We start from the raw sequence: 24976 nt of genomic DNA on the forward strand, positions 1-24976 counted from the left end.
TTGCTTATTCTTTTTATGATAACTTTTTATTGGATTATCGAATCGATGCAAAAAAATTAGAATGCCTAGAGAAACATGTTTTACAAAAGTGGTAAAAAATTCAGAATTTTTCAATTTTTTAAAATGTGCTTTAAAAAATAAAATCAACTTTTACCCCTTACTTCTATAACCACCTACCCGGGTAGGTAATACATACAATAAAGGATTTTGGTTTCGATTAGTCGCTAATTTTGTAATGATATGTATAGCAATGCATGTAGTTATATTTATAGAATCTATTCAAAAAGTTTTCTAGCTCTTAATATTCTTCAAAAGTCACATAGATTGAAATGATTGCCCCGACAGTCGGGAAGACATGGCGGTGTATTAGTGTCAGTTGAACTAATTGCTATGTATTCAATTTATGTAACTAAAAGCCATACTTCATAAATTTATAAACTAAAAAGAAGTATTGTTATTATAGCTGCATAGAATAAGTTAAATAAGACATTTTTTGACTAATAAAAATACAAATTCCCTTATATAATGTATTACCTACCCGGGTAGGTGGTCATAAAGATGAGGGTGTATTTTTGGTCATAGAAACGAAGGTTAATTGAATCATTATCAAACTGACATTGACCACATTAAAACGTCAAAACCAAACTAAATTATGCACGCAATAGAGTGCATTCTATTCAAAGAGACTATTTGAATTGGAACAATAACAAAAAAAATGCAGATAATGCAAAATGTCCAAAATCATAATGATCAAAGTTTCATGTTATTCATTCATACACCCACAACATATATCAGGAGGGGCCAAATGTAGGCTATATATCATTTATTTTTCCCTAAAGGACATATTAAATTAGATTATATAGTAAATGAGAGCTTTGTACGACCTCCTAGTATCATAAAACATGGCACTTCAAGGTTTCCCGTGCCACTGTACCGTAATTTATGGATGGCCCCTATAAAAATACAGTGGAGCGCCGTTTATCCAAGCTCATCAGGACTCAACCGAATAACACGAATAATGAGTCAAAGTATATATTTTATCACAAATTCCTGCATTTTTTTTAAGTTTATATTATGTTCTGGTAAAACCTAGCCAATTCTAACTAACTTTATGTTTTTTCCAATGGGAATATTCGAAATGTGCCGTAAATTATAGCGTTTTATGTTACAACAATGTGATCTGCTAACCTTTTTTTTTCAAATATTCTCTTCGCCACGTAATGTCGCCATTGTATTGAACCGTCATTTTTCAATAGCACGGATAAACGGACAGCCGAATAAAAGGTGCCCGGATAAACGGCGCTCCACTGTAATCAGTACATCAAGGAATTCAATACAATACAATTCCATTCAATATGAGTGCATATCACCTCTAGCGAATTGTCACGTACGAGTGCAAAACGTAGTTTTTTTTTATTTTAATTAAAATTATCGATCTGGAATTCAGTATCTGGAATTAACCGTTTAAATCTAACAAAATAATTATTTAGTACTGAAAAATTCAATAAAGTTAATTGATCTAACTTCAATTTTAATCATTTGTAGGTACCATAAAAATAAGTTTTGAACGCTATAACACGATCCCATTTAAAGGCCAAATTTCGTCAGCTACCAAATAAATTGCAATGAAAAATTCATGTTAGAACTCATTCATTCATTCAGTCATTAATAGGTCAAATTGAAAAAAAGACTAAAAAACCTTCCAATTTGAATGTCACTGTTGCGATGTGCCTTAGTTGCGAACAGACTGTGCAAACATCAATTTAATGTCGAACACGTATTGGATTTTTTTTTCGTTAGTGTTATCATGCGTTATCAGAGAAAAATATTTGTGGCAAGCAGCCACCGGATATAACCGGCTGATATGAGAATATGAAAAAAGATATGAAATGTGTAACTGAACTGTGGCTAATCATGCCGATTGAAAGTACTTGTTGAACAAGTTGTTCAAAATTTGTAATTGCGAGGATTTGGTTGAATAGGTGAAATCATATCAGAAAACATTGCATATTCAATTTTTTTAGATCGATTATCAATTAGATCAGTTTCTAACAGCACAAAAAATAATTTACCCTAGAGATAAATTGTATAACATTAAATAAGGAAGCTATAATCTCTGCTCTTTCTTTGTAACAAATAAAACTAGGTGTTCGGATGAGTTGATAACAGCATAGCACAGAAACATGTTTTACTTTAATAACTAAATTGTATTAACTGGTGCGTTAATCCAAATAATGTTAACAATACGCACTGGCCCATGCTTACCTAGCTTACCTATACCATAGGAATACTACAAAATTGGGTTTTCTGATACCAGAGGTGAATACCGCGGTCCACCGCTGAAGGAAGCTTTCTTTTTCGGGTATATCACATACAAAGTCAACTGAATTCCAGCCAATATTCCACCGAGAAGATTCGGAATCTAAAAAGAAATAGAATAAACAATGACAGTGGCATAATTGAGAGAACTCCGGCCATCATTAGCTAACCAGCGAGCTTTTCTTACCTGTATAAATCGATCACCAATAAGTACGCCATAGGCCGTCCAAAGTAAGCACACGAAAAACGATGCCACAATGATCGGAAAAGGAAGACTGTCCGTATTCTGGGTACGGATGACATGTGCTAACATTGTAAGCGGTGATGCGAAAAACAAAACCGCCAAACAGCAGCAAAGCAGACCTAAAGCAGGCATGTAAAGTAGATGGAAAGTTAAAATCTTTCTACCAAATGGTCGGTGGTTTTGTTTACCTATGACACGGATCGACTTCTCATCGTCCGTCTCGAATAAGGTGTAAAGCGTGGCGCTCAATATGATGCAGGATATGACCATCATTTGGCGTATCACCTCCCGCTTGTTTACGCAGAATATGAAAAACACCACAGTGTAGGAGAAAAACAGTGCGGATCCGATAAAGTTGACCAGTATCAGAGTACTTTCCTCCGTCAGGACACCATACTTGAGCCACATGAAACAGCTGAAACACAGATGGCAAATCATTACACTCAAATTCAATTATACACAGTGGATACAGTCACGGCGTAGTTTACTTACGAAAGAAATCCGGATATGAAGGGGAAGGCTGATGTGTCTCCTGTTGATTTCTTCCGAATGTAACGATTACAAATCACACTGAAGTCGGACCCAAAGAAGAAAGTTTTCATAACAATGCAATGGTTGGTTTATTTCCTAAGCATACTCACGTGCCAGTAAGAAACTGCAGAACCGTTGCAACCGTGGCCAGGCTGGCAAGGCTGCCTTTGGACATAATTCCGTCCATTTGTTGACGCGGTAACAACGCTTAATACCTCTCAGTTGCGGCTCACAATCGGACTTTTCTACACTCCATCGAAACAGCAGTACCGCCTCGACACGCGACCAATCATGCCCCGTGCTTTGTATACCCTTGGCTTCGATAAATTATGGAAAATGGACAATTTCCATTTGATCGCATCCGCTACGTGAGCAATTTGTTTATAATCAGACGTGTTTTTGACAAATAACGGTACGTGTACAGATAGGTTGCTAACTGCGCCCGGTTGGTCCATTTCCACCGCATTTGACAGTTGACGGCAGAGCACTTCTTTACTTGGAATAAAATTAAAACAAGAAGCAAACATTTTATTCAGTAAAAACTACAGAAATTTGCATTTATTTCAACCTAATGAAAGAATAGTAATAGAAGGGCAAAATTGTATCCATTGTGCAGGTGGGAGCTCGGAATCGGACCTACCCGATTCCGTTTCCGTGTTGGAAATCAATTCCGGAGCCGATTCTGATTCCGAAGTTGACTCCAGAACTGATTCCGGAGTTGACTAAGGAGCCGATTCCGAAGTTGACTCTAGAGTCAAATCACTCTAGAGCGAAATCAATTTCGGGGCCGATTCTAATACTGGAATCGATTCCGATTCCGAAGTTAACTCTAGTGCCTATTCCGGACTTGACTCCGGAGCCGATTCCGAAGTTGACTCCCGAGCTGATTCCCGAATCGAATCCGATTCCGTATTAGATTCCGGAGCCGATTCCGAAATCAGATCGGGAGTCTTGATGAGAATGGATTATGGAATGCCTATTCTTATAAAAATGCCGAAACCGACTCCGATTTCAAAGCAAACTCCGATACCAATTCCAGAGCTAGTGCCAAAGCCGATTCCAATTCTGGAACCGATTCCGGAAACTGATTCCGGACCTACTATCCGGAATCGATTCAGATGAAGACATCATTTTTCCCATCACTAACCCATTTCGCTGTTTCTTGCATTTTATTGTTTACTTTGTGCCTTTCTGTCAAACTAACGTCTGACCGTCCTCTTCCGATGCGATTGCGTGATGTAAACATTAGGCCGCGCTCTAGCAATCACCATCCCTGCGCACAGTGTTGCGTTGTCCCATGTGTCAAACCACCCCACACAAACCCAATCGATCCCGCTCGCGCAGTGTTGTGTTTGCTGCGGCAAACCCTCACTGGCGTTTCTAGTTCGAGTGATAAAGAGATTGTGCGTTTGGGTTCGTTTCGGTTCGGTTTGGCCGGAGCGCCTCATTTAACAGGGGGTTCCGCCGAAATTCTACCTCATTTGCATGTAGATCACATGAGCGGAGGGTTAAGGCGCTTTCGACAGTGAACACGGCGCAGCATTCACGGGGAGTGTGGTGCAACTACGCTCTATACACGTTTGCTAAATGCCGAAGGTTGTGCACACTCAGTTTGTGTTGGTGAAAGTGTTTCTGTTAGCTTATAGTGTGCAGTTCTTTGCTGCTGAGTGTATGTTCTCTGCTGGTGGTAGCGCGTGCCTGGCGTGAATTTAGTGAACGACGTCTCTAACCCTCTCTACCTCAAACAACCCACGATGGAGCCGTCCGATCATGAGGAAGCAAGCGTTCTCTACAGTCCCGGCCGGGAGCCCAAAATTGTACCGCACATAAACGCCAACGCGCGCAAGGTTGGTTCTCTGGTGGTCTTTTTTTTTTTCTACGCAAAACACCATTACCCGTTTTTATCTGCCACCGCCCGATACACTTAATCCCTCGGTTTCATAACACGGGTACGGGTATGGTCACGGCCGCCGCGAGCTTAGGGCGGCGGTAGGAATGCGTTTCTTTCCCCCGATCGGCCAGCAGACGGTGGAATAAAAATAGTGAAATCGAGACACGAGAGAAAAGAGCACCCAAGAGCGCGCGCGAGAGAAGGAGAGAGAGAAAGAGAGATCAACGCGCGAATCAAGTGTGTGGCATTTGCGAAAAGCGTTCGTGAAAGCGTGCATTAAAGGGAATTGGTTGGTGGGGGGGGGGGGGGGGGGAGGAGGGAATGGCCGTATTACAGCCTCCCTCCCTCTCTATTACTGATGTAAATGATGAATGCGGCAGAAACAGCTGACGGACGGCGCCAGACGATGCACAGACGCACGGCTGCGCCGCAACATCAAACGACCGGGTTGGGAGGGTTCACACTTTACGTGGAGGCAAACTATTTATGGTTTGCTGTATAGCCCAATTATGGTTCACCATGTGCCGCCGACACGCGTGTTTCTGTTGACGGAAATGAAAATCTACTTCCGAATGGCCTGTCCAACCACTCCCCGGTGCGGTCGTCGGTGTTCGTATCTCCGGCGGTCAATACAAAACGCGCGAAAAGTAAACACGCTCCAGGCAGTAGCCGTAGCGTGGATGATTCAAATCTAACCGGTTTGTTTGGATAGCTGATTATGATGCAGCTCATGGATTTGTTGTTGTTGTTGTACTGGGGACGCCACCTGCCCGAAAGCATCTCAATCGGTACGCGAACAATCGGCAATCGGCGGTGACGTCCGGATGATCGGACGCGCCCTAACAATAAAACCGTCGATAATGGATTATCACTCACACACACACACAATTGGCAACATTATTGTCGATAATAATGGAGGGATTGCCGATGTTCGTCGATCCTGCAATCGGGAATTATAGCCTCGAAAGCCGTTGTGCTGTCCAGATTAGTTGCTTAAGGGCCGAACGCTTCGACGGTTCACTTAACGGGGGGCGCAACCCGCCACGTGGATGTGAAGATAGGGCATCAAATATCACGGCTAAAACGCGTTGTTCGAGCATTATAATTAGCGTATAATTAGGTGATTAAGAATTACTAACGGCCGACGAGAAAAAAATGACTTTCAGTGCTGATCCGGCGCAACAGAACCGTGAAGTGAGTGATAAGGATGATAGTTAGCCTTGTGGAGGGAAGTGAAATACGAAGCTCCAAAAAATCGGCCATTTGTCCTTCCAAGCTGAACTTGTTTTTCCTCTCGATAAGAAGAACAAAAAAAATTGATAACTAATCTTTTCCCCAAATCAACCGAATCGAAGATGCCACACTCATTTTGTTGGATGTGTCTGAGGAACACTTTAAAATAATCACTACGGTTTTTTGTTTGTTTTGTTTTTAGCCTTCAACCTGATATTGCACGCTTGACGGCTTACAGCAGCTGATAAGCAGTTGAATAATTTTACGAAACTTTAATTACAAACCACACGAAAAGTTTTACTCCTCCATCTTTTCCGACTGAGCCTTAAGCACTTAATGAACTACGAAGCCTATCTTCGCTTAATCCGGGACAACGCCACCGAAATATACAGCCAGCTATCGATTATCTTATCATAAGCAAGATAACAATTGAATGCGGCCTTTATTGGTTGTCTTGTAAACGGTCTCAGCGCCTGTAGTACATATACAACCATTGAAGCCTTTTATCTGTAACATGCCATCTAATTAACAGATTACATATGTGTAACCCTGCTCTAATAACATTTCTCGTATTTATTTCATTGTTTTGCAGGAAACCAGATGGACGTTTTGGCTGATTACTGCCGGTTTATCAACTACCTTCGGTGCAGCAGTACCAACCGGTTACAATATAGGCGTCATAAATGCACCGGCAAATGTGAGTAAACGCACCAGGTGCTACGTGGTAAACGCCTGACGGCAACATTAAAACCAGCTGCTCAAACATACGGGAGTGGAAAAACCGCACACATTGCTAGATTTTGTCATTTTACGATTACGAACCAGTTGCAGCTCACCGGGAAGCGCGGGGACATACGCCACACACACACACACGCACGCAAACTCCCTCCCTCTGAAACGCCAATGAAAAATTGCAAACGTGTCCGCGCAATTGTGCTTACCGGAAGTAAGCGCTTCAGTTTTATATTTCCATTAGTACCACCGTAGTTGCGTAGCGTGCTGGCGGGACAATGTAAAGCACTGTTCTAAAAACAAACTCCGTTTTCTCTCACTTTTCAGTTTATTAAAAGCTGGTGCAATGATACGATTTACGAAACGTACGAGAGCGTCTTTTCGGAGGGCAACCTGGAGACGTTCTGGTCGGCGGTTGTGTCCATCTTTTTGGTTGGCGGTGTAATTGGATCGCTCGGCGGTGCATGGGTTGCCGACAGACTCGGCAGGTAGGAGGCTTCAAGAGTATGTTTTTAAAATTGCTGTCATTAATTTTTGTATTTTTTTTTGCAGGAAACGATCCTTCCTGTTGTGTGGATTTCTGCTTTTTGTCGGCGGCGTATGCTTCCAGTTCTGCCAGACGCTCAGCTCGGTGGAGCTGCTTATGGCTGGCCGTTTCTTGGTCGGATTGGCCGCCGGTTTGACCACCAGCACGGTTCCAATGTATCTGACCGAGCTGGCCCCGCTAGGGCTGCGCGGTGCGCTCGGCGTGTTCTGCTCGATGGGCGTCACCGGTGGGGTGGTGGTCGGGCAGATCATCAGCTTGGAGGAAATATTCGGCACCGAGGAGCACTGGCAGTTTGCTCTCAGCTTCTACGTCATCCTGGTGGTGATCTTCTTCGTACCGTATCCGTGGCTGCCGGAAAGTCCCAAGTACCTGTTCGTGATTCGCCGGCGGCAGGACGAGGCGGTGAACGAGCTGAAACGCGTCGCCGGCAAAAAGGTTCGCGACGAGTATGTGCGCGAGCAGATCGATGCGATGCGTCGGGAGTGTACGCCGGAGAACGACGAGGAATCGTGCGGCGATGGGCAGAGTACAGTGCAAAAGCCCAAAGAACGTACCATTTGGTCGGTGCTGACGGATCGGACGTTGCTGCTTCCACTGGTGCTGGTCTGTGCCTTACAAGGTGGCCAACAGCTGTCCGGAATCAATGCGGTAGGGCAAGAGGACGCGAGTGCCATCATGTATGGTTCTGTTCGTTTTACTAAAGGTTTCTTTTTTTTCTAGGTTTTCTTCTATTCCGTTCGGATATTTGAATCGGTCGGCCTGAGCTCAACGGACGCCAAGTTTGCAAACCTTGGTGCCGGCTGTCTTAATCTGTTTGTTGCGTTCTTTAGCCCAATTTTAATGGCAAAATTCAACCGTCGCTTTTTGGCCCTCTTATCCTGTGCGATGTGTGCGTTGTTTTTGTTCTGCCTTACGTTCATCGTATTCTTTATTGTAAGTATTGAGCAAAACAGTGCAGTTAGTGGTGGGAGCTCGGAATCGGACCTAAACGATTTCGTGTTCGGAGTCATTTCCGATACCGGAGTCGATTCTGTAGTCGATTCCGGAGCCGATTCCGGGGTCGATTATGGAGTCGATTTCGGAGTCGGCTCCGGAATCGATTCTGGAATTGAAATCGCCTCCGAAATCTTATCAATACTTTGCAACATTGGACCTAAACCCCTATTCTTATGGAGAAGCCGAAACCGACTCCGTTTCTAAGCTGATTCTTATTTCTGAGTAAATTCCGATTCCGGAGCCGATTTCCATTCCGGTGCCGATTCCAAAACCAAATCCAGAGCCAATTCCAATTCCGGAGCGGATTCCGGACCTATTATCCGGAGTCCATTCCAGAAAACTTTTCAGCTAGCCGGAATCGATTCCAACGAAAACTTATTTTTTCTTATAGTGGTGGGAGCTCGGAATCGAACCTACGCGATTGCGATTCCGTGTTCGGAATCAATTCCGGAGCCGATTTCGATGCTGAAATCGATTCCGATTCCGGAACCGATTCCAGAGTTGACTCCGGAGTCGATTCCGAAGTTGACTCCGAAGCCGATTCCGGAGTTGAATCACAATCGTCTCTAGAATCGACCTAGGAATCGCTAGGAACCTAGGAATTGCTCCGGTAATAGAATCAGAATTGACGCCAGAATTGGAATTAGCTCCGGAATGAGAATCAGTTCTTGAATTGAAATAAGAAGAACTAAGAGCTTCAAAAGCGAAATCAGTTTGAGAATCTCCATGAGAATGGATCGTTTACAAGTAAATTTTAATTCTTTGCGGCTATCAATACATCATTGGATCCAATCGTCTATTCTTATGGTGATGCCGAACCTACTATCCGGAATCGATTCCGACGAAACCTTCGTTCTTCCCATCACTAATCACTACAGTGCAGTGCATAGGTTTAATTGCATATCTTTATTTCTTTATGTTTTAGGACGACGTGGAATGGTTTTCTTATGCAAGTATCGTCGCTATCCTGTTGTACATTCTCTTCTACCAAATAGGACTTGGACCGATACCTTATTTCATCGGCTCTGGTAAGAGATGCTTGGAGTAAATTTTTGCAAAAATTGTTCCTTAACTTTCCTCCATTGCATTTTTAGAACTGTTCGAGGTTGGTCCGCGGCCCGCAGCCATGGCCATGGGCAGCTTGGCCTCGTGGGGCTGCAACTTCATCGTGGCCATGCTGTTCACCACGCTACAAAGTGCTTGGGGAGCGTTCGTCTTCCTTCCTTTTGCGTTCACCTGCGTTGCGCTGACGGTACTGCTGAGGATTTATTTGCCCGAAACGCGCGGCAAGCACATCTCGCAGATTGTACCGCTGGTCGCTAAAGGATTCAGCTCCAAGCCGCTAGTGCCTTAGTGTTGCCGCAGTCCTGCCCACAGCAATAATGACATTAAAACAACAACAAAAAAACAAAGCAAACAAACCTACAAAACAAAAGCAGCCCCGAAAGCTACACAGAAACATGTTGTGATTTTTATTACTTGCTCAAAGACAAAGATTGGTGGAGTGGATAATGGAGGGATAAAACAAAAAAAAACAACAAAACAAAGTGGCTTAACCGTTTATCCTAAGCTTAGCATTGTATACTAGTACTTAGCTTAAGAAGAGCGTTATTTTTAATGAACAAAAAAACAAAAAAAGAGATTTGTTACACGATACAGGGGAGCTGAATGGAAAATGAAGAATGAATAAGAAAACCAAAACGCTTACCATTTGTTCAGTGCACTGTACACACACATCGTATGTCTACCCTTTTGCATGGTAAATATTAGCCCATAGTGGTGCTGTGCACCTTTTCCACTTATCTCATAGCACAGACTAAAAAGGGATAAGAAACAGTTCGCGTACCACCCGCACCAAAGACCGGTTTGTTAGCGAGGCTGTAAATTTTATCCGAATCCCTGCTGACGGTTTACGCAGCCGCAGCGTGGAGGAAAGTACTACAAAATGATCTGTTTAATTCATCGCTACTTCCTTATGAACCGACTAATGCGTGAAATGATGCGCTATTGCCCAACAATCCTGTTCCGTCCTAAGTCAGTGTCGTCGCAGCCAGTCGTCGCAGAGCTCACGCAGAGCAGAACAATGGACCTGACATTGCCGGTTAGCAAGTAGTAGTTGGGGAGCTGTGTTGTGTTTCACTTTAAATTCAAATACACTCACGGTCGCTGCAGGAATCCGGCTGGACGTTACGATTGGTCGGACTCGGTGCAATCACTAGCTTGGGCGCATCGATACCAGTCGGCTACAACATAGGGGTGATAAATGCGCCCACGGAGTTCATAAAGCACTGGAGCAATGAGACAATCTATCGAAGGTACAACGTGCTGCTGTCGGATAATTCACTGCGCGCGATCATTGCGTCGATCATTTCGATTGCGCTGATTGGTGGCGTCATTGGATCACTTCAAGGAGCCTATCTGGCGGATAAGTATGGAAGGTACGTTTCGATTTTAAACCACCTCACAAGCTCACATAACCAGTGCTGCAAAATGTCACTGTCAATGTCATTAAAACAAATCTGACTGAAACAAAATCCATGTCAGCGTCATGTACTCAATTGTGATAATCAGAGGTGTTACTCAAAACAATTGGGGTGATAAATGCATGCTTCAAAACATTTTTGCGACCATCGCTTGGTCAGTCACTATGTCAATGATTTTTTTACTGTGTCACTGACATAGTCATGACAAATTCCGGGTGAAACAAAATAATGTTAGCGTCATGAGCTCTACTGTGATGATCAGAGGTGAGACTTAAGCAGTTGATGCGACCACATGTCTGGTGACAGTGTGTGCAACCAACTCTCGGTCAGTCACTTGGTCGCGACATTTTCTGTCGCTGATCATCACTCGCCAAATATATTCCAAGAATGTCGTGATTATCACCGACAGAAAATGTCGTGACCAAGTGAGTGATCAAGAGTTGGGTGATAAACAAAATGTCACCAAGCATGTGATAAGTCCACCAATCACCAATCATGAGTGTTTGGTGACTGAAACAGTGGCATTTGGCAGCACTGTTCACAACCAGAAAAAAAGCATGATTATGCTTGTGCCGGCTTTAAGCTAAGCTTGTGAGTATCCCGGTTGAATCAAGCATTCGCATGTGGAGTTCCGATTACATGACATACTTTCATTGATTATCAGTAATGAGCATCGAGCTATCACGGCAGCACTGCACATAACGATTGCAGTTGGAAAATGTTTAATAATTACAATGCGCAAGTGATAAACGGCATGGGAGGCAGAAGTTACAAAGTTGAAATTGACTTTTAACGCCTTTATCTAAAAAAAAATGTCGAGTATTCTTCGTCTGGCAGGTCTTTTGGTAAATATTTGAAGGGTTCCGTTGTGGATCGCGGCACTACTTGAGTGTGCGAGATTTGAAGTGCTGGTATGGCAAAATTTTAGTCTACGCATGTCCCATTCCGGCCATTGTGTCTCGTCAGCTAACACCGCTCGGGATGGAACTGAAGCTTCCTGTAGGTATTGACGATTGGAGGCCACTGGTATCGACATTAGGACATAATTTCGAATTGTGGTGAAACATTTACCTTCCCAGGACACTGGATGGACATGGGGCCTTTGTTGGTTTGGTGTAATAGTGAACCTTTCCGTGTCCGTAGCCGCCGGCTATCAAGTGAGCTCGATCAATGCACCAGCTAAAGTTAGTACACCTCCACCCACCTACTTCCAAACCCTGCCGTATTTGCTGTGAAGAAACGTGACGTCACACTTTAACATTCGTAACGCTTGTATCACAGCTCATCCAAGACTGGCTCTGCACCGTCTTTGTTGACCGTTACGGAGTACAGCTTACAGCCAATGCACTCCAAATCGTGTGGTCCGTAATAGTGTCTACAGTGTTACTCGGTGGAATTATTACCTCCCATTTCAGCGGCTACATAGCCACAACCTATGGCAGGTGATCTACTGCAGACTTCTACATCGCATTCTGTACTTCACGTTTGTGTTTTTCACCCTTTTTCGATACGCTCTTTAACACTAGAAAAAAATCATTCTTATGCTGCGCACTCCTACTCACCGGCGGTGCACTATGCTTCCTTTGCTGCCGTGCCGTATCATCGGTGGAACTGCTGCTGCTCGGACGGCTTCTGGTCGGGCTGGCATCTGGCCTGACGACCGGTGTGATCCCCATGTACCTGGCGGAGGTTTCGCCAATCAAACTGCGCGGTGCCATGGGCGTGCTGTGTCCGTTGGGGCTTACCACCGGGGTAGTAGTGGCGCAGGTCGCAAGCCTCGAGCAGGCGCTCGGGACGGAAGAGCACTGGCACTATGCTTTGGGTTGCTTTGCGGTGCTGAATCTGTTCTGCTACGCCTTTTACTTTTGGATCCCCGAAAGTCCCAAGTACCTGTACAGTGTGAAGGGCGATCAGGCCGGGTCGTTGCGCGCCATCCGGAAGCTTTTCGGGCGGCACACGATCGGGGACGATTACATTAAGCTGCAGATGGAATGCGCCAACGGTCAAAACGGTCCCTCGGCTCAGGAAGATGGCCAACCGCAAGCGAATCGATCGCTCTGGTCGGTGGTACGGGATCCAACGCTCACCCTGCCGCTAGTGCTCGTGTGCGCTCTTCAGGGCGGCCAGCAGCTGTCGGGAATAAATGCGGTGCGTATCGCGCATCCATTCTGGCGCTGCCCTTGGCAGATAATTAAATGTTGATTGGTTCCTTTTCCTACTTCCAGGTGTTTTTCTACTCAGTGTCCATTTTTGAATCGGTTGGATTTAGCTCGCAGGCAGCCAAGTTTGCTAATCTGGGTGTTGGCTGCTTGAATCTGTTCGCATCGCTGTTTGGACCGCTGTTGATGGCTCGTTGCAACAGACGAACCTTATGTCTGCTTTCGTGCTCTTCCTGTGCGATCATTCTCTTCGTTCTTACCCTTTCTATACATTTCATCGTGAGTATTAAAGTGTACAACAATTACACAAAATTAACATAAATTTCAATCATTTTTACAGCACCTGATTGACTGGTTTTCGTACGTTTGTATTGGAACCATTTTAATGTACATAATATTCTATCAATTCGGTCTCGGACCTATTCCTTTCTTCATTGGCTCGGGTAAAGCGAACATTTTACGCTTTAGAAAGAATATTTCAAATATTCGCGATACTTTCTTTCATTTTTTGTTTTCAGAGCTTTTCGATCTTGGACCTCGACCAACGGCCATGGCGTTGGGAAGCCTTTCCTCCTGGGGGTGCAATTTCATCGTTGGGATGGCTTTTCCAACGCTTCAAAACATATGGGGCGCATTTGTGTTTCTTCCCTTCTCCATCACGTGCGTGTTGTTGACGGTTTTGATTAAATTTTACCTTCCCGAGACGAGAGGCAAGGAGGTGGCCGATGTGATCCCGAAGGTAGCGCACGGTTTTCGTTCCAGAGTTAAGGAATAATTGTTATGAGTTACAAAAAAACTAAAACAAGCGTACCAGAATGCGCTGAAATGAAAATAATTCTTTAAAAATGCACCCAAACGATAAAATTTTTTAAAAATAAACAACAATTGGAACTGATTAATGGTTCAGAAAACATGGTTATTTTTGTTTGGTTTAACATTTTCAACACTGTTAGCTACCGACTATTTGCTAGACGCTAAAATACACAAAGTAACAAAGTCTTTTCGTGGCCGTCCGACCGCGCAAACTATTTAGCCTCGTAGTATTTCCTGCGCATCGTTTTCAGTTCATCGAAGAATAGCAACACCAGCGTTGCGTGCGGCCCAATTCGCATGTAGTGTGGCCAAAAGCCTTTGTACAGCCCGGCCACACCCTCCGCCTTGAGTATTTTTACGAAACAATCCACCACCCCGTTGTAGTAAATCCCCCTACCCTTGGCATCCACTCCTTGGTTGTACAGGCGTGTCGCTATAACGTCCGGCGGTGTCATCGTGATGGCCATTACCGTGCCTCCGACCGCGCCGGCGACAGTCGACACAAACGTATCGCTTTGCTGTGCACTAACCGGATGTCGAACGAGGAAATCTTTCGTGTAACCGAATGCGGCCAGCTGACCACCGCTGCCGAGCAAGGCGCGTGGCATTGTCACTGCTACGCCACGGTACAGGCCCTGCACACCGTGCTTCCTGAAAATGTCTTTCATAGCGCTGATCATACCGCTGTGCTGGTGCTGGTAACCGACCGCTATTTCTGCCTTGGCCTGTGATTGGAGATGTGTGCGTAGCTGGAGACCGTCGAGACGTGGGGGAAAAGAAATAAATTAATTTTGTCTTACGCTGTGCAAAGCATTCCCGTCAATCATTTACCATAAAGAAGGGACTTGCCAAAGCCGACCCGACGAATCCTCCGGCAGCGCCCCAGAAGGCACTCTTCAGTATCGATTGATTGCCATTGCTCTGCTTGGTCCATCCGTGCTTGTTGGCCGTGTTGTATATGCCTAATCTAATCTAAACGATGTAGCCCTCCGTTCATTTTCAACGATCACGACCACGAGGTGCGTGTGTGTGTGCTGTGGTGCACGCACCATGCGATTTCACAATACCATACCTGCACGAGTTGAGTATGAACTGGAAGCACAGGGACGGTGCCAGCCCTTTCTGCAGCGCTGCATAGCCGTCGTTTTTCGCGATCGTTATAAATGCGTCCACCACGCTCCGGTACGGTTTGTGGTAGGTTCCCTTCGCCGCAAGTTCGCCCTGCAGTTGCATTCTCGTTTTCACCACCTGAAATGGCGCGATGGATTTTCAATATATTTTCTTGTAAAATGATCCCGAATATTCCCGGTCCTACCTCCAGCGGGTTCGTGATTAACGTTGCGGCCATCGAGCCGACGCCACCGAGCAGGAAATCCGTACCGTCCATCGTGATCCTCGCAGCAGAAGAGATTGCTTTCGAGGGCTTTGCGCAACTAAACACAACTTTGTGTAATTATTTACATTCTCTCGCTCTGTCGCCGGTTGGTGGTGAAGCAGCGTCTACACGTACGGGAAGATCGATCCACAGCTGTGCTGATAAGAAATTGTGCGCTAGTTTTATCGTTAATCACGTCGGTTAATATTTGCGATTGTAACGCAAATAATACAATTTCCCTTTATTAAGCCTAAATTTCCAGATCCGATATTTGTTCGTATTTGTATTAACAATAAAAATAAATAAAACAAAAACAAAACGAACCATTCTGGCAATGTCAAAGTATAGAAACACCTGCGGCAACCGTTCGCCATCCCTGGTGCAGAGTGACCAGAAATGTATCTGTATTCCTATCATTTTTTATGTGTGTACCGATTCACAGATGAGCTCGCTAAAACTACCGATTTTTGATTTATTATACCGAATCATAGATTTTTTCATAAAACTGATCGAGAAGTCATTAAACCATTTCTCAGCTGATTTAATGCAGTAAACTCTATATGAATACAGTCAGAATTAAATACCCAAGCGCCTCAGATTAAGCTTAAACGACTAGAAAATTGAATATCCATAGAAAAAAAAAATGAAAGCTCCACAGCTTCATTGGTCTGCTCAATAGATGGCGTATTACAACTTATTATTAAATTGCTGTCATTTTCTTGCAATGTCCCGGATGACAATTTCAGCACGGAAAATCGGGTTGACATTTGATGCAAGTCGCTTTCCGTTCCGCTTTTCAGACGAAAGCGATCTCACTATGAGCAGCGTGTTGTGAGAAAAAAAGGAAGGGGAAAATCAGTGCAATCATCGTCATGGTAGTCATGGCGAAAAAAAGGTATTCCCCTCTTTCACTTTTTCCACCGTTACATCCCTAGTACACTCTGACTCTTCCTTTCTATTCAGTTCATCTGTTGACTTGTTGTACTGCCGTGGTTGGATTTGATCAGCAGTACATCAAGTCAGAACATCTCAATTAAACATGTAAACCATTGAAGGCTTCGAAATTTGGATCGTTGAAAAGGCACTAGTAGACGCATCGAACCTTGAAGCAGAAATAGATCCACGCACAAGTGAAAATATTGACGATGATATCGTGTTGCCTTTGATGATTGCATGGTGTTCAAGAAACAACAAGGAATGATGAAGAGCAAACGATGGAGAGTGCAAGTAATGAATTTTGTTTTCGTGAATTGTGGAAACTAAATTTGATTCTTTTTGAATGGAAGCTGCTGATTTAGGATCCAAGCTAGACAAAGAAAAAGGATTTGAAGAAAAGAATTGAAAACAGAATGTATAAATCCTCCAAGTGCAAATTATGACTAAAGCAATTTCAATATGACTAGCAGTGGAAAAGCAGTGTACGCTCTCTAAGCATGGATGAATTTGAAAATAACGGAGGATGTAAGAACACTGCAAAACAGCACATGTTATGTACATGTGGCCAGCTGGCTCTGTCAATCAATTTACACTACAAACCATTAAAAGCACGTGATTTTATTCAGCTTTTTTAGGGTTCATTGTCACGTGTAATTTTCAAGCTTATAAGGCAGGCTTTTAGGCTTTATGCCTTTCTGTGATTCATAGGAATATTTTAGAATTGTGCATGCAGGTCAAAACTACAAAATACATCACGAATCAATACAATTATATTATTTTTTAAAGTAATTGATTAGATGTGTATTTCCTTCAGTTTTAATGTGTATTTAGTTGTTTAAGCGTCGAACATCTGGGTCGGCCAGGGGCCCCAAAAATGGCACCTACCATCCGCTCACAAGCATAATTGCTACTCAATCCTTCTCTGGTTGGGATATTTGATACAATCCCCTACTAGACGCTTCAACCGAGCCTCTACTTTTGTGTGACCGCTTAGGGCCTCCATTCGTCTTAATCCGCCATTGCTAACAATCATGGCAATCCAAAACATGGCCTTTCATGAAATATTGGATGGTATTGCGGCCCAGCCGCACTCGTTTCCTTTGCCATTATTTTCGCATTTTGTAGACCATTATTTTCCGTTTTAAATTCGACTCAATGCGTATTCTCTTTAAGTATTTTCAATCCATGTATTCCTCTTGATTTTCAACGTTAATGGTTATCGCACAACTGGGTATCTTCTTCATCGTTAAACGCTGCTTCATGTTTTGTTGATGCCTGTGACGGAGAAAGAATCACCCTCTGCAATTTAAAAACGTTTTCTAACATGGACAACAGCACTCTGTTGGGTGTTTTACACTTACCAAGAGGCTGTAAATCAACTATTAGTAAGTGTTGCGCAGCGACCACATCAAAGGTGGCTGTTTGAATTTATAATTAAATAATTTATATTTTGTTCTTAGTAGGCTATGATAGCTTGTAATTTAGAGTATAAAAGGAGGAAATAGTTATAATAAATTAGTCTTACACCAGCATTTCAAGAGTGCGTTTCTCTATTTGGTGTTAAGATTCTCCCGGGTGAAACCAGGGCGAATACGATTGCCTTCTCGACGGCGCTTTACGAAATCAGTAGCGGCGCTTCCACGGCATAGACCTCCCAATTTAATTTGGAAAAGAGGTAACTAGCCTGGTAGGCCAATACTGAAATTAGTTTGGTGAAATAGAGTTGGACCGTTGACGCTCCCGAAACCCTTTTGCCCGGGACGTTCTGTTCCGTGGCAACAGACGGTTATCAAGCACTCCAGAACGACCGAAACCTTCGCGGTCGGCTTGGCCGTCGGGCCCGGAACAGTAAGGGACAATGTTCATCATCTTCCCATGTTTGCCCTCACGTTTTCTTCAAAGCATCGTGTGTCCGATACAACATTTCACTATATTTTAACTGATTTGGGATATTTGATATACTGTTTCAACAAAAGAATCGAGAAATGTAGACCGCGGTCAATTATTGCACGTTTTACAAATGTAAACAATTCGTAGATGATCCAATGTTCTCCTAAAACCACAACACAATGGCGGCTCGATGTGGGGAAGAAATTTTTACTCACTCCAAAATCCGACCTCATCATGATTTCATCATGTGAGCGGCTGTTGCTTGATCATCTCATTAGAGCAATCTTCGGCGATAGATTTGCTCACCATACAAACAAAATCATCTCGCCTCAGCGAGGGGAAAAAACAAGCTTGCTCAGTACGCAGGAGGAAACGATGATAGCCTCTCAGTATGGATTGAAGCAGCTGTCATTGAGCTCGCCATAGTGAGAGCAGGCTGGATTGTCATTTGGGGTGTTTCGATAAGTTTCATCTTATCATGTGCTATATATAGCCTTCTAACTTTCTGAGCAAAAATCTATATGGTCGTGTGGTTAGATACGTGGGTATCAACACCAACGACCATTACTCAAATCTCATTTGCTTCAGTGCTGGTGATTTACGTTGGAGTTTAGTATTTAAACAATCGTATCGCCGTTCTTGTTCTAGTGATGCATAACTTCAATGCCAAACCATACAACAGTATAGAAGGAATGAGAAAACTCTCCTCCAAGCGAGGAAGCTCCACTGCTTAGGTATCCCGCCAACAGATGGCGTCACCAGCTTTTTGCTATTTTTAGAATGCATGAATCTTTTGCCGTCTGCTAAACGAAGTATTTCTATATTCCGTTTAGGTTGAGAGCTTGAGTCGTTTAGAACCCGTTTAGTGGTCGTTTAATGGATTTGTGGCATTTGGGAGCTCTTCAAAAAATACCGAAAACTACCGACAAAATGTTGATGCTCCTACCAAAACTCGTAATAAAATCTGGCCACACTGCCTGGTGCACTTGTTCTGGCACGAAGCAAAAAGTCATAACAAGCTGTCAGTGGAAAATTCTAAAATATAAGTCGCACAAAGATTCGTCGCGTACGGAGAAATGGTTCCGCCTGTTGGCCAAAATATAGGTTTTACATAGCAGTAACCTTCGACTATAGGTGAAAATGGTGCAATATTCAATAATTGTTCTACTGGTGGCCTTGTGCGGCGCTTACGGAATAGGCTACGAGAAATGTAAGTACCCCCGTCGACAAACACACACAGACACAGACACGCATGCACAGCAATTTGCTTCTCGACGTTGTTGACGCATCGCTTCGTCGATTGGGTAAAGGGGAATGTGTGGGGAAGGGCCAACGAGACGGGTATAAATTGTCCCTCAATATGGTTCGCCAAGCTAATGGATGCGCTCTTTTCGTTTTGCAGATGATTTGGTTAGCTCCGAAATATGCTACGAGCGGCGCTACTCCCTGTTAGCCCATTTCGATTCTCTGCTAGATTCGAAAAAGTTGGTCCGACTGATGCCCGACTTTGGCACGGGGGTGATGTACGGGCAGAGCTGGAACTCGTCTTCCTTCAAGCGCTACAGCGAGTGCAAATTCACGCTGCAGGCGCTGCCAGGCCACGGGCTGTTCCTGACAGTGCGCAAATTGAACATGCGCCAGGACGCGAAGGGCGTCTGCATCGACACGGTGACGGTGAAGCAGAGCAACAGCAAGAAGGTCAAGTTCTGCTACACGCCAAAGGATGTGCCAAGAAGCTTCGCCGATCCGTCCTACCTGAAGATAACGATACGGTTGGACCACTTTGCCCCGCTGCCAACGGTGGAGGACTCGCTGTACATACAGCTGGTGGCGACGCAAAAGCGCGAGTGCAGCGGGAGCAAGGACGAGCTGCGGTGTGATCCGTTCGGGGCGCAATCGTGCATACACAAATCGTTCGCCAACGACGGTACAATTAACTGTCCGAACTGCATCGACGAGCCGAGCTGCGAGCAGGAACCGGTCGAGATACTGAGCGTCAGCAACAACAAGGAGAAGGTGGTGCTGACCGCGTTCGTGTCGCTCATCCTGACGGCCATCATCTTTTGCGCCTGTTTTCTGTGCCTTTACAAGAGCCGCCAGTGGGTGCCGCTGTGTGGCGCCGGTAACGGTGGCAGCGGTGGAAGCGGTAGCCGCGATCACGTCAACCGCACCGGGCGTGGCCGCGCACAGCAGCACGGTCGGGGCGGCAACATTGTCGCTGGCCTACACTCGATCGAACTGCGCGGCTCCTCGAACGACGATCTGCGACCGTCCGCTCCGTCCATGGAGGAAAAGGATCTGCCGCCCAGCTACGATGCCCTGTTTCCTACCACCGCAGTTGCCTCCGGCACTTCCGGGCCGACGACAGTTTCGGCGGCCACCTCGCCCACCATACCGAAGTCTGCCAGCATGGACCGGGAAGCGGAAGAGGACCGCACGAAGTAACGCGTCCTGTCCCGGGCACAACCTGGGGTAGCGTCCACTCTCGCATTTCGTTGCGCTCGCTGTTGATGTACATAAGCTTTAAAACGTTACGATCACGTAGGATAGAATTTTGTTCGTAAGGGGTGTTTAGAGGTAGTGAAATCATGACGCGACCCGACCGTACGACGACGACTACGACGAAGATGAAAATTACTATAGCTGTTTAAGGTGAGAAGGCTGGACACTCCTGCTAGTATTAAACCAAAATTCGCGCGCAAATTGTTTCGTCCACGACCACAGACGGTATTATAATCTAATCTCCCAATGTTTTGCGCATTCGTGAGTCAGCATTACTTAATCTGGTTATGACTACTTCTGTAGCGAAATCGATTATAGAGACGGAATCTCCTCGAGCGAGCCAGGCCGAGCGTGCGTTTAGTAAATGTGTCGGCATTTACGTATATATAGATTTAAAAACTGACCAGCAGCAGCTGCTTGGGTATGACGAAACGCGCCAGAACCGTACTTTAGATCTATTTATTACTCTAAATATTCGCGTGGTGGGTCGATTACCGCATACCACGACTCATCATACCCTTACTTCCCGCGATCTTGCTCTACTACACGCCCGTTTTGTGCGTTGCCTAATATTGTTGATCTAAGGAACCTGGGCGTGGATGAAGTGTTATTTTGAAAATAAAACCTACTCACTAAACAAAAGTGGTGACAAATTTGACTTTGACGAATCGTTTTGCATCTATGCTGCGGCCGAAATGGTGCATACTGCAATTCTTCCCCCGATGGTATACATTGGCTTCGATATCTTATCGCTTCTGTCCACCAAAAAAAAACAAGCTCCAGATGATTGGTCCAGGATGATTCTTTGTCTACGGTGTCGCGGCATATCGCGATTGTCTTTTGCCCCAAAAAACTAGCACGGCACGCGCGCGTTCGCAATTGTGTTTCCAAATCCTGTTGCGATCTTGTGTGTCCCATATGTCATTGGGGCTTGTCTGGGCTAATTAAGATAGCGTCCAGCTCCGTTTCTCTCTTTATCGCCCGGGCGCTTCATCTCCGGTACGCAACATCGTCGTAAACCCAGGTGGTGTGGCGTAACAGGAATCTTGCTTTACGGGGTTGTTTTTCTTGATAAAGGCGACTGACTCGTCGGCGATAAGATTTGCGCGTAGATTTGCGTACTCTAGGTGCTCTTATTAGGTTAAACAAAAATACTATTATCGGCCGCCCACTGTCAATCGGAGGCGGCGGAGCGGACGAATGAATTGTTTTGTTTGCTGGATCACACCGCCCCTCCGCCGGACCGCCCCCGCCAAGACCGAGGCCCCGGATGCCGTCCCATCAAGGGGACAGCATGGGCAGCGCTGCACACTCTCGGCGACGTGTGAAGGTCGCCAGGCTGCAGTCCAAGCAACGCCGGCAGCGTCATCGGCGAGGAAGCTTTCCGCCTTGCTGCTGGGCTATAGGCGAGAGCGTCATCCGCCAGGCTGCAGCCCCAACTTCAGCGGGCGAGGGATCTATGCCGCCCTGGATGCAGTGTGGAAAAGGGACGAGGACCCATGCCGTCCCGGGTGCTGCCCTGTACTATGGGGGCGAGGGTGTCATGCCGCCCCGGGGGCAGCCACAGTGTCCAAAGAGGGCGAAGGTGTCATGCCGCCCTGGATACAGCACTACGAGCAACAGCAACGCGCAAAGGAAGGGCGAAGGGTCATGCCGCCCTGGCTGCATCGTGACCAAGAGGGCAAGGGTGTCATACCGCCCTGGAACAGCATCATCAGCATCAGCCCCAGCTTCAGCGGGCAGCAGGAACGTGTAAAGGAAGGGCGAGGGTCTATGCCGCCTAGCATCAGAATCAGTAGCAGAGCGCAGCAGCAACAGCAACAGGAACGTGTAAAGGTAGGGCGAGGGTCCATGCCGCCCAGGATCAACAACAGCAGCATCGCAGGTTGGAATGGGGGCGAGGTGGTCATGCCGCCCCGGCTACAGCTTCGTTCGTGAGAAGGGCGAGAGTCTATGCCGCCCGTGGTTCATCTTCAGCACCGCCGCTACAAGATCGTCATCGCCGACCTGGAGCAAAGGGACGATAGCGGGGCAGAGAAAGGCGCAGGTACACGCAGCATCACCGCCGCCGCAAGTAATCGTAGCCGATGATGATCGAGCGCGATTAAAGGTGATGGCGGGGCGGAAACGGGTGCCGGTAGCCGTAGGGCAAGCAGAAGCGTCCGCGCCACAGCATCCCCAGTAGTCATCAGTAACGGCCGGAGGGTGTCACCACATCCGTATTCCCTCAGTGGAATATCACGTGTCGGTTCGACCCCTCCGGATAAATAAAGGGGGAGATGTTGTGGGCAGCCGTGCGTGCCGACCCCTGGACTTGCCGTGGCAGTTGTGCTGCCACCGGTCAACGTCCAGGGGGACGACAGTGTGTACACGCACACTGTCGCACACACTAAGCGCGCAAGGCTTAGTGTGTGCCGAGCGCCGGGGAGAGTGTGCACGAAGGCCGATCGAGCAGGAGCTCTCGGCAGGGGCGCTCGGTGCGGCTGGTGCGCGGCCCATACAGTATACGATTAAAGTGTTTGTTCATTATGTATTTTATTTATATCGTATGTTTAATAAGTGTTTAAATAAAGCAAAAGTGTTTAAACATAACAGAAGGGCAATCACGTACACCATCATCCAGAGCACCGATGAGTTTGCTGTTCCTCGGGCACATTTTTGGCACAACAAACTCATCGGTGCTTACGCTAGACGGTTTTGTGTGGTTTTATCTGGTGTAGTACACCTTAAGCTAGAAGCGTTTCCCGAATACGCATTTGCTTATCGCTGCATTAAGCTCGGTTTGGCCTGCCATAAGATAAGGTGGTCGCTGCTGGCGCAAAAAACGAATCCATGCTTTCGCCGTGCCCTTGCTGACGGTGTTTTTTCATTCGCATTTTAGCACTTTTCGTGGCCGGAAAGGTGCAGAGCCTACCGGACCGAGCGGAACCAGCGGGACAGCTGACAACGGTCCCGGAGCGGGTCGATGGACCGACGGAATCCACTACAGACGACGTTGCTGCCACGGTCACCGAAGACGATCTCTCCTTAGTAGGTAAGTGCATCGTTACCAAAACAGAGACACACGCACACATTCCGGTTCGAGACGTTAATGGTCCTTTTCCATCCTGCAGATACCACCACCACCACGCAGCAGAGCATCAAAACGACGACACATGATCGGGTCCTGTTTACCGATACGCCTGTCATGGACGCTATTACGATCGTATGGTACCTGGCCACCTTTATCGCACTGATATCGTTCTTCCTGGTGATGGCCTGTGCCGATCACAACCGCTGCCGGTCGCGCAAACCATCGTCCAACGAGCTGACTCCACCGCCGACACCGGCCCCCTCCTACCATCACTTTGCACCGCCCAGCTACGATTCGCTCGTGTTCGAGAAGGATAACGACAGCATATTCATCATCCCGTACGATACTCGCATCGATGGTGCCCATCACGCACGGAGCGTTGACGATCTGGCCAGCAATCTGGAGTACATCATCGAAACACCGACGACGACGGCGGTACGCCAAGCACGATCGCCCAGCCTGCGGTCAGTGCGTGTTAGTGATATTAGCGAAGGAAGTGACGCAGTGTCGGCGGTGATTGCAGTATCCAGCACGCCCGCAGTTCAAGAGCATGACGCTACCGACCGGTGCTACGTCACCGTGCTGTGAAGGTCGTGCGCCAATCGACAAACGGGCTCTAAAGTGGACAAATGTCGTGGCTGGTTGATTGGTTCAAGTGTGTGCAGCAGGGTGTGCCGATTGATTCGAGCCCCAATCGGTTACTACGTAATGCCTGACGCAATGATTCAGTACAATGATGATAGGCTTGTTTGCCCAACGTGGGGAAATATGGTGCAGTGATAGAGGAAAAGGAGTGTAATCGGCAGCTCGTAAGCTTCCGGGTCACTGCAGGAAGGCTTGCGGTTTACACGCGGTGCTACTGTTGCTGCCCATGACAATATCGAGCCCTTATATCGAGATACACTATACAGTAAGGTAGTGTAAGCGCGAATCAACTCGATCGATAGTTACTACCGGCAACGGGCTTCAGTGATAAGTTGTTATCAAACGTGATGGTTCGCGAGTGCAGTGAGGGTTCTCAGAATCTGTGGATTTGTAAATATTTACTAGCTTTGTAAGGTAATGTTTATGGACGTTTGAAATATATAGAATATGTACTTTTTTAAAAACGAACCATTGCTTTACTCTTTTTCTGTAACATGTGTTTTTTTCGTAACTAGTTCAGTAATGTCATCAACATTGATTTTCATCTGTTTACGCGGTTTTAATTTGGCTGATAAAAAGCCACCATTTTATGATACGCCATTGAGTC

At 45.9% G+C, this 24976-nt stretch overlaps 6 protein-coding genes across 8 annotated transcripts; 4 read left to right on the forward strand and 2 right to left on the reverse strand.

Moving 5' to 3' along the window:
- Positions 1-2186: 2186 nt before the first annotated feature.
- Positions 2187-6565, reverse strand: LOC120951986 (sugar transporter SWEET1). Its single transcript, XM_040371024.2, has 6 exons — positions 6503-6565; positions 3205-3584; positions 3056-3133; positions 2752-2978; positions 2507-2682; positions 2187-2422 (listed from the first exon to the last, which is right to left on the reverse strand). Exons 2-6 carry the CDS (start codon positions 3279-3281, stop codon positions 2291-2293), a joined length of 690 nt encoding a protein of 229 aa, XP_040226958.1. The 5' UTR covers positions 3282-3584; positions 6503-6565; the 3' UTR covers positions 2187-2290.
- On the forward strand, positions 4055-10194 carry LOC120948834 (solute carrier family 2, facilitated glucose transporter member 3-like). 2 transcript variants are annotated; one of them, XM_040365590.2, is made up of 7 exons: positions 4055-4941; positions 6811-6915; positions 7278-7438; positions 7503-8145; positions 8218-8430; positions 9419-9521; positions 9588-10194. In XM_040365590.2, exons 1-7 carry the CDS (start codon positions 4849-4851, stop codon positions 9845-9847), a joined length of 1578 nt encoding a protein of 525 aa, XP_040221524.2. In that variant the 5' UTR covers positions 4055-4848; the 3' UTR covers positions 9848-10194. The 2 variants fall into 2 exon arrangements, with proteins under 2 accessions (XP_040221524.2, XP_040221525.2); XM_040365591.2 differs by lacking the exon at positions 4055-4941 and adding an exon at positions 5465-6179.
- Positions 10195-10489: 295 nt separating this feature from the next.
- Positions 10490-14050, forward strand: LOC120948833 (solute carrier family 2, facilitated glucose transporter member 3-like). 2 transcript variants are annotated; one of them, XM_040365589.2, is made up of 7 exons: positions 11865-11975; positions 12056-12160; positions 12258-12418; positions 12503-13124; positions 13202-13414; positions 13476-13578; positions 13654-14050. In XM_040365589.2, exons 1-7 carry the CDS (start codon positions 11958-11960, stop codon positions 13908-13910), a joined length of 1479 nt encoding a protein of 492 aa, XP_040221523.2. In that variant the 5' UTR covers positions 11865-11957; the 3' UTR covers positions 13911-14050. The 2 variants fall into 2 exon arrangements, with proteins under 2 accessions (XP_040221522.2, XP_040221523.2); XM_040365588.2 differs by lacking the exons at positions 11865-11975; positions 12056-12160; positions 12258-12418 and adding exons at positions 10490-10594; positions 10666-10931.
- LOC120948835 (solute carrier family 25 member 35-like) lies at positions 14031-15625 on the reverse strand. The gene is made up of 4 exons (XM_040365593.2): positions 15264-15625; positions 15021-15196; positions 14780-14915; positions 14031-14697 (listed from the first exon to the last, which is right to left on the reverse strand). The coding sequence occupies exons 1-4, from the start codon at positions 15333-15335 to the stop codon at positions 14161-14163; spliced, it is 921 nt and encodes a 306-aa protein (XP_040221527.2). The 5' UTR covers positions 15336-15625; the 3' UTR covers positions 14031-14160.
- Positions 15626-19147: 3522 nt separating this feature from the next.
- Positions 19148-21309, forward strand: LOC120949485 (uncharacterized). The gene is made up of 2 exons (XM_040366813.2): positions 19148-19359; positions 19552-21309. Exons 1-2 carry the CDS (start codon positions 19290-19292, stop codon positions 20592-20594), a joined length of 1113 nt encoding a protein of 370 aa, XP_040222747.1. The 5' UTR covers positions 19148-19289; the 3' UTR covers positions 20595-21309.
- Positions 21310-22241: 932 nt separating this feature from the next.
- On the forward strand, positions 22242-24837 carry LOC120949486 (uncharacterized). Its single transcript, XM_049611147.1, has 3 exons — positions 22242-22487; positions 23511-23685; positions 23765-24837. The coding sequence occupies exons 1-3, from the start codon at positions 22242-22244 to the stop codon at positions 24310-24312; spliced, it is 969 nt and encodes a 322-aa protein (XP_049467104.1). The 3' UTR covers positions 24313-24837.
- Positions 24838-24976: the final 139 nt, after the last annotated feature.

The sequence above is a fragment of the Anopheles coluzzii genome, chromosome 2 (assembly GCF_943734685.1).
Source record: "Anopheles coluzzii chromosome 2, AcolN3, whole genome shotgun sequence".
Classification (NCBI taxonomy): Eukaryota; Metazoa; Arthropoda; class Insecta; order Diptera; family Culicidae; genus Anopheles; species Anopheles coluzzii.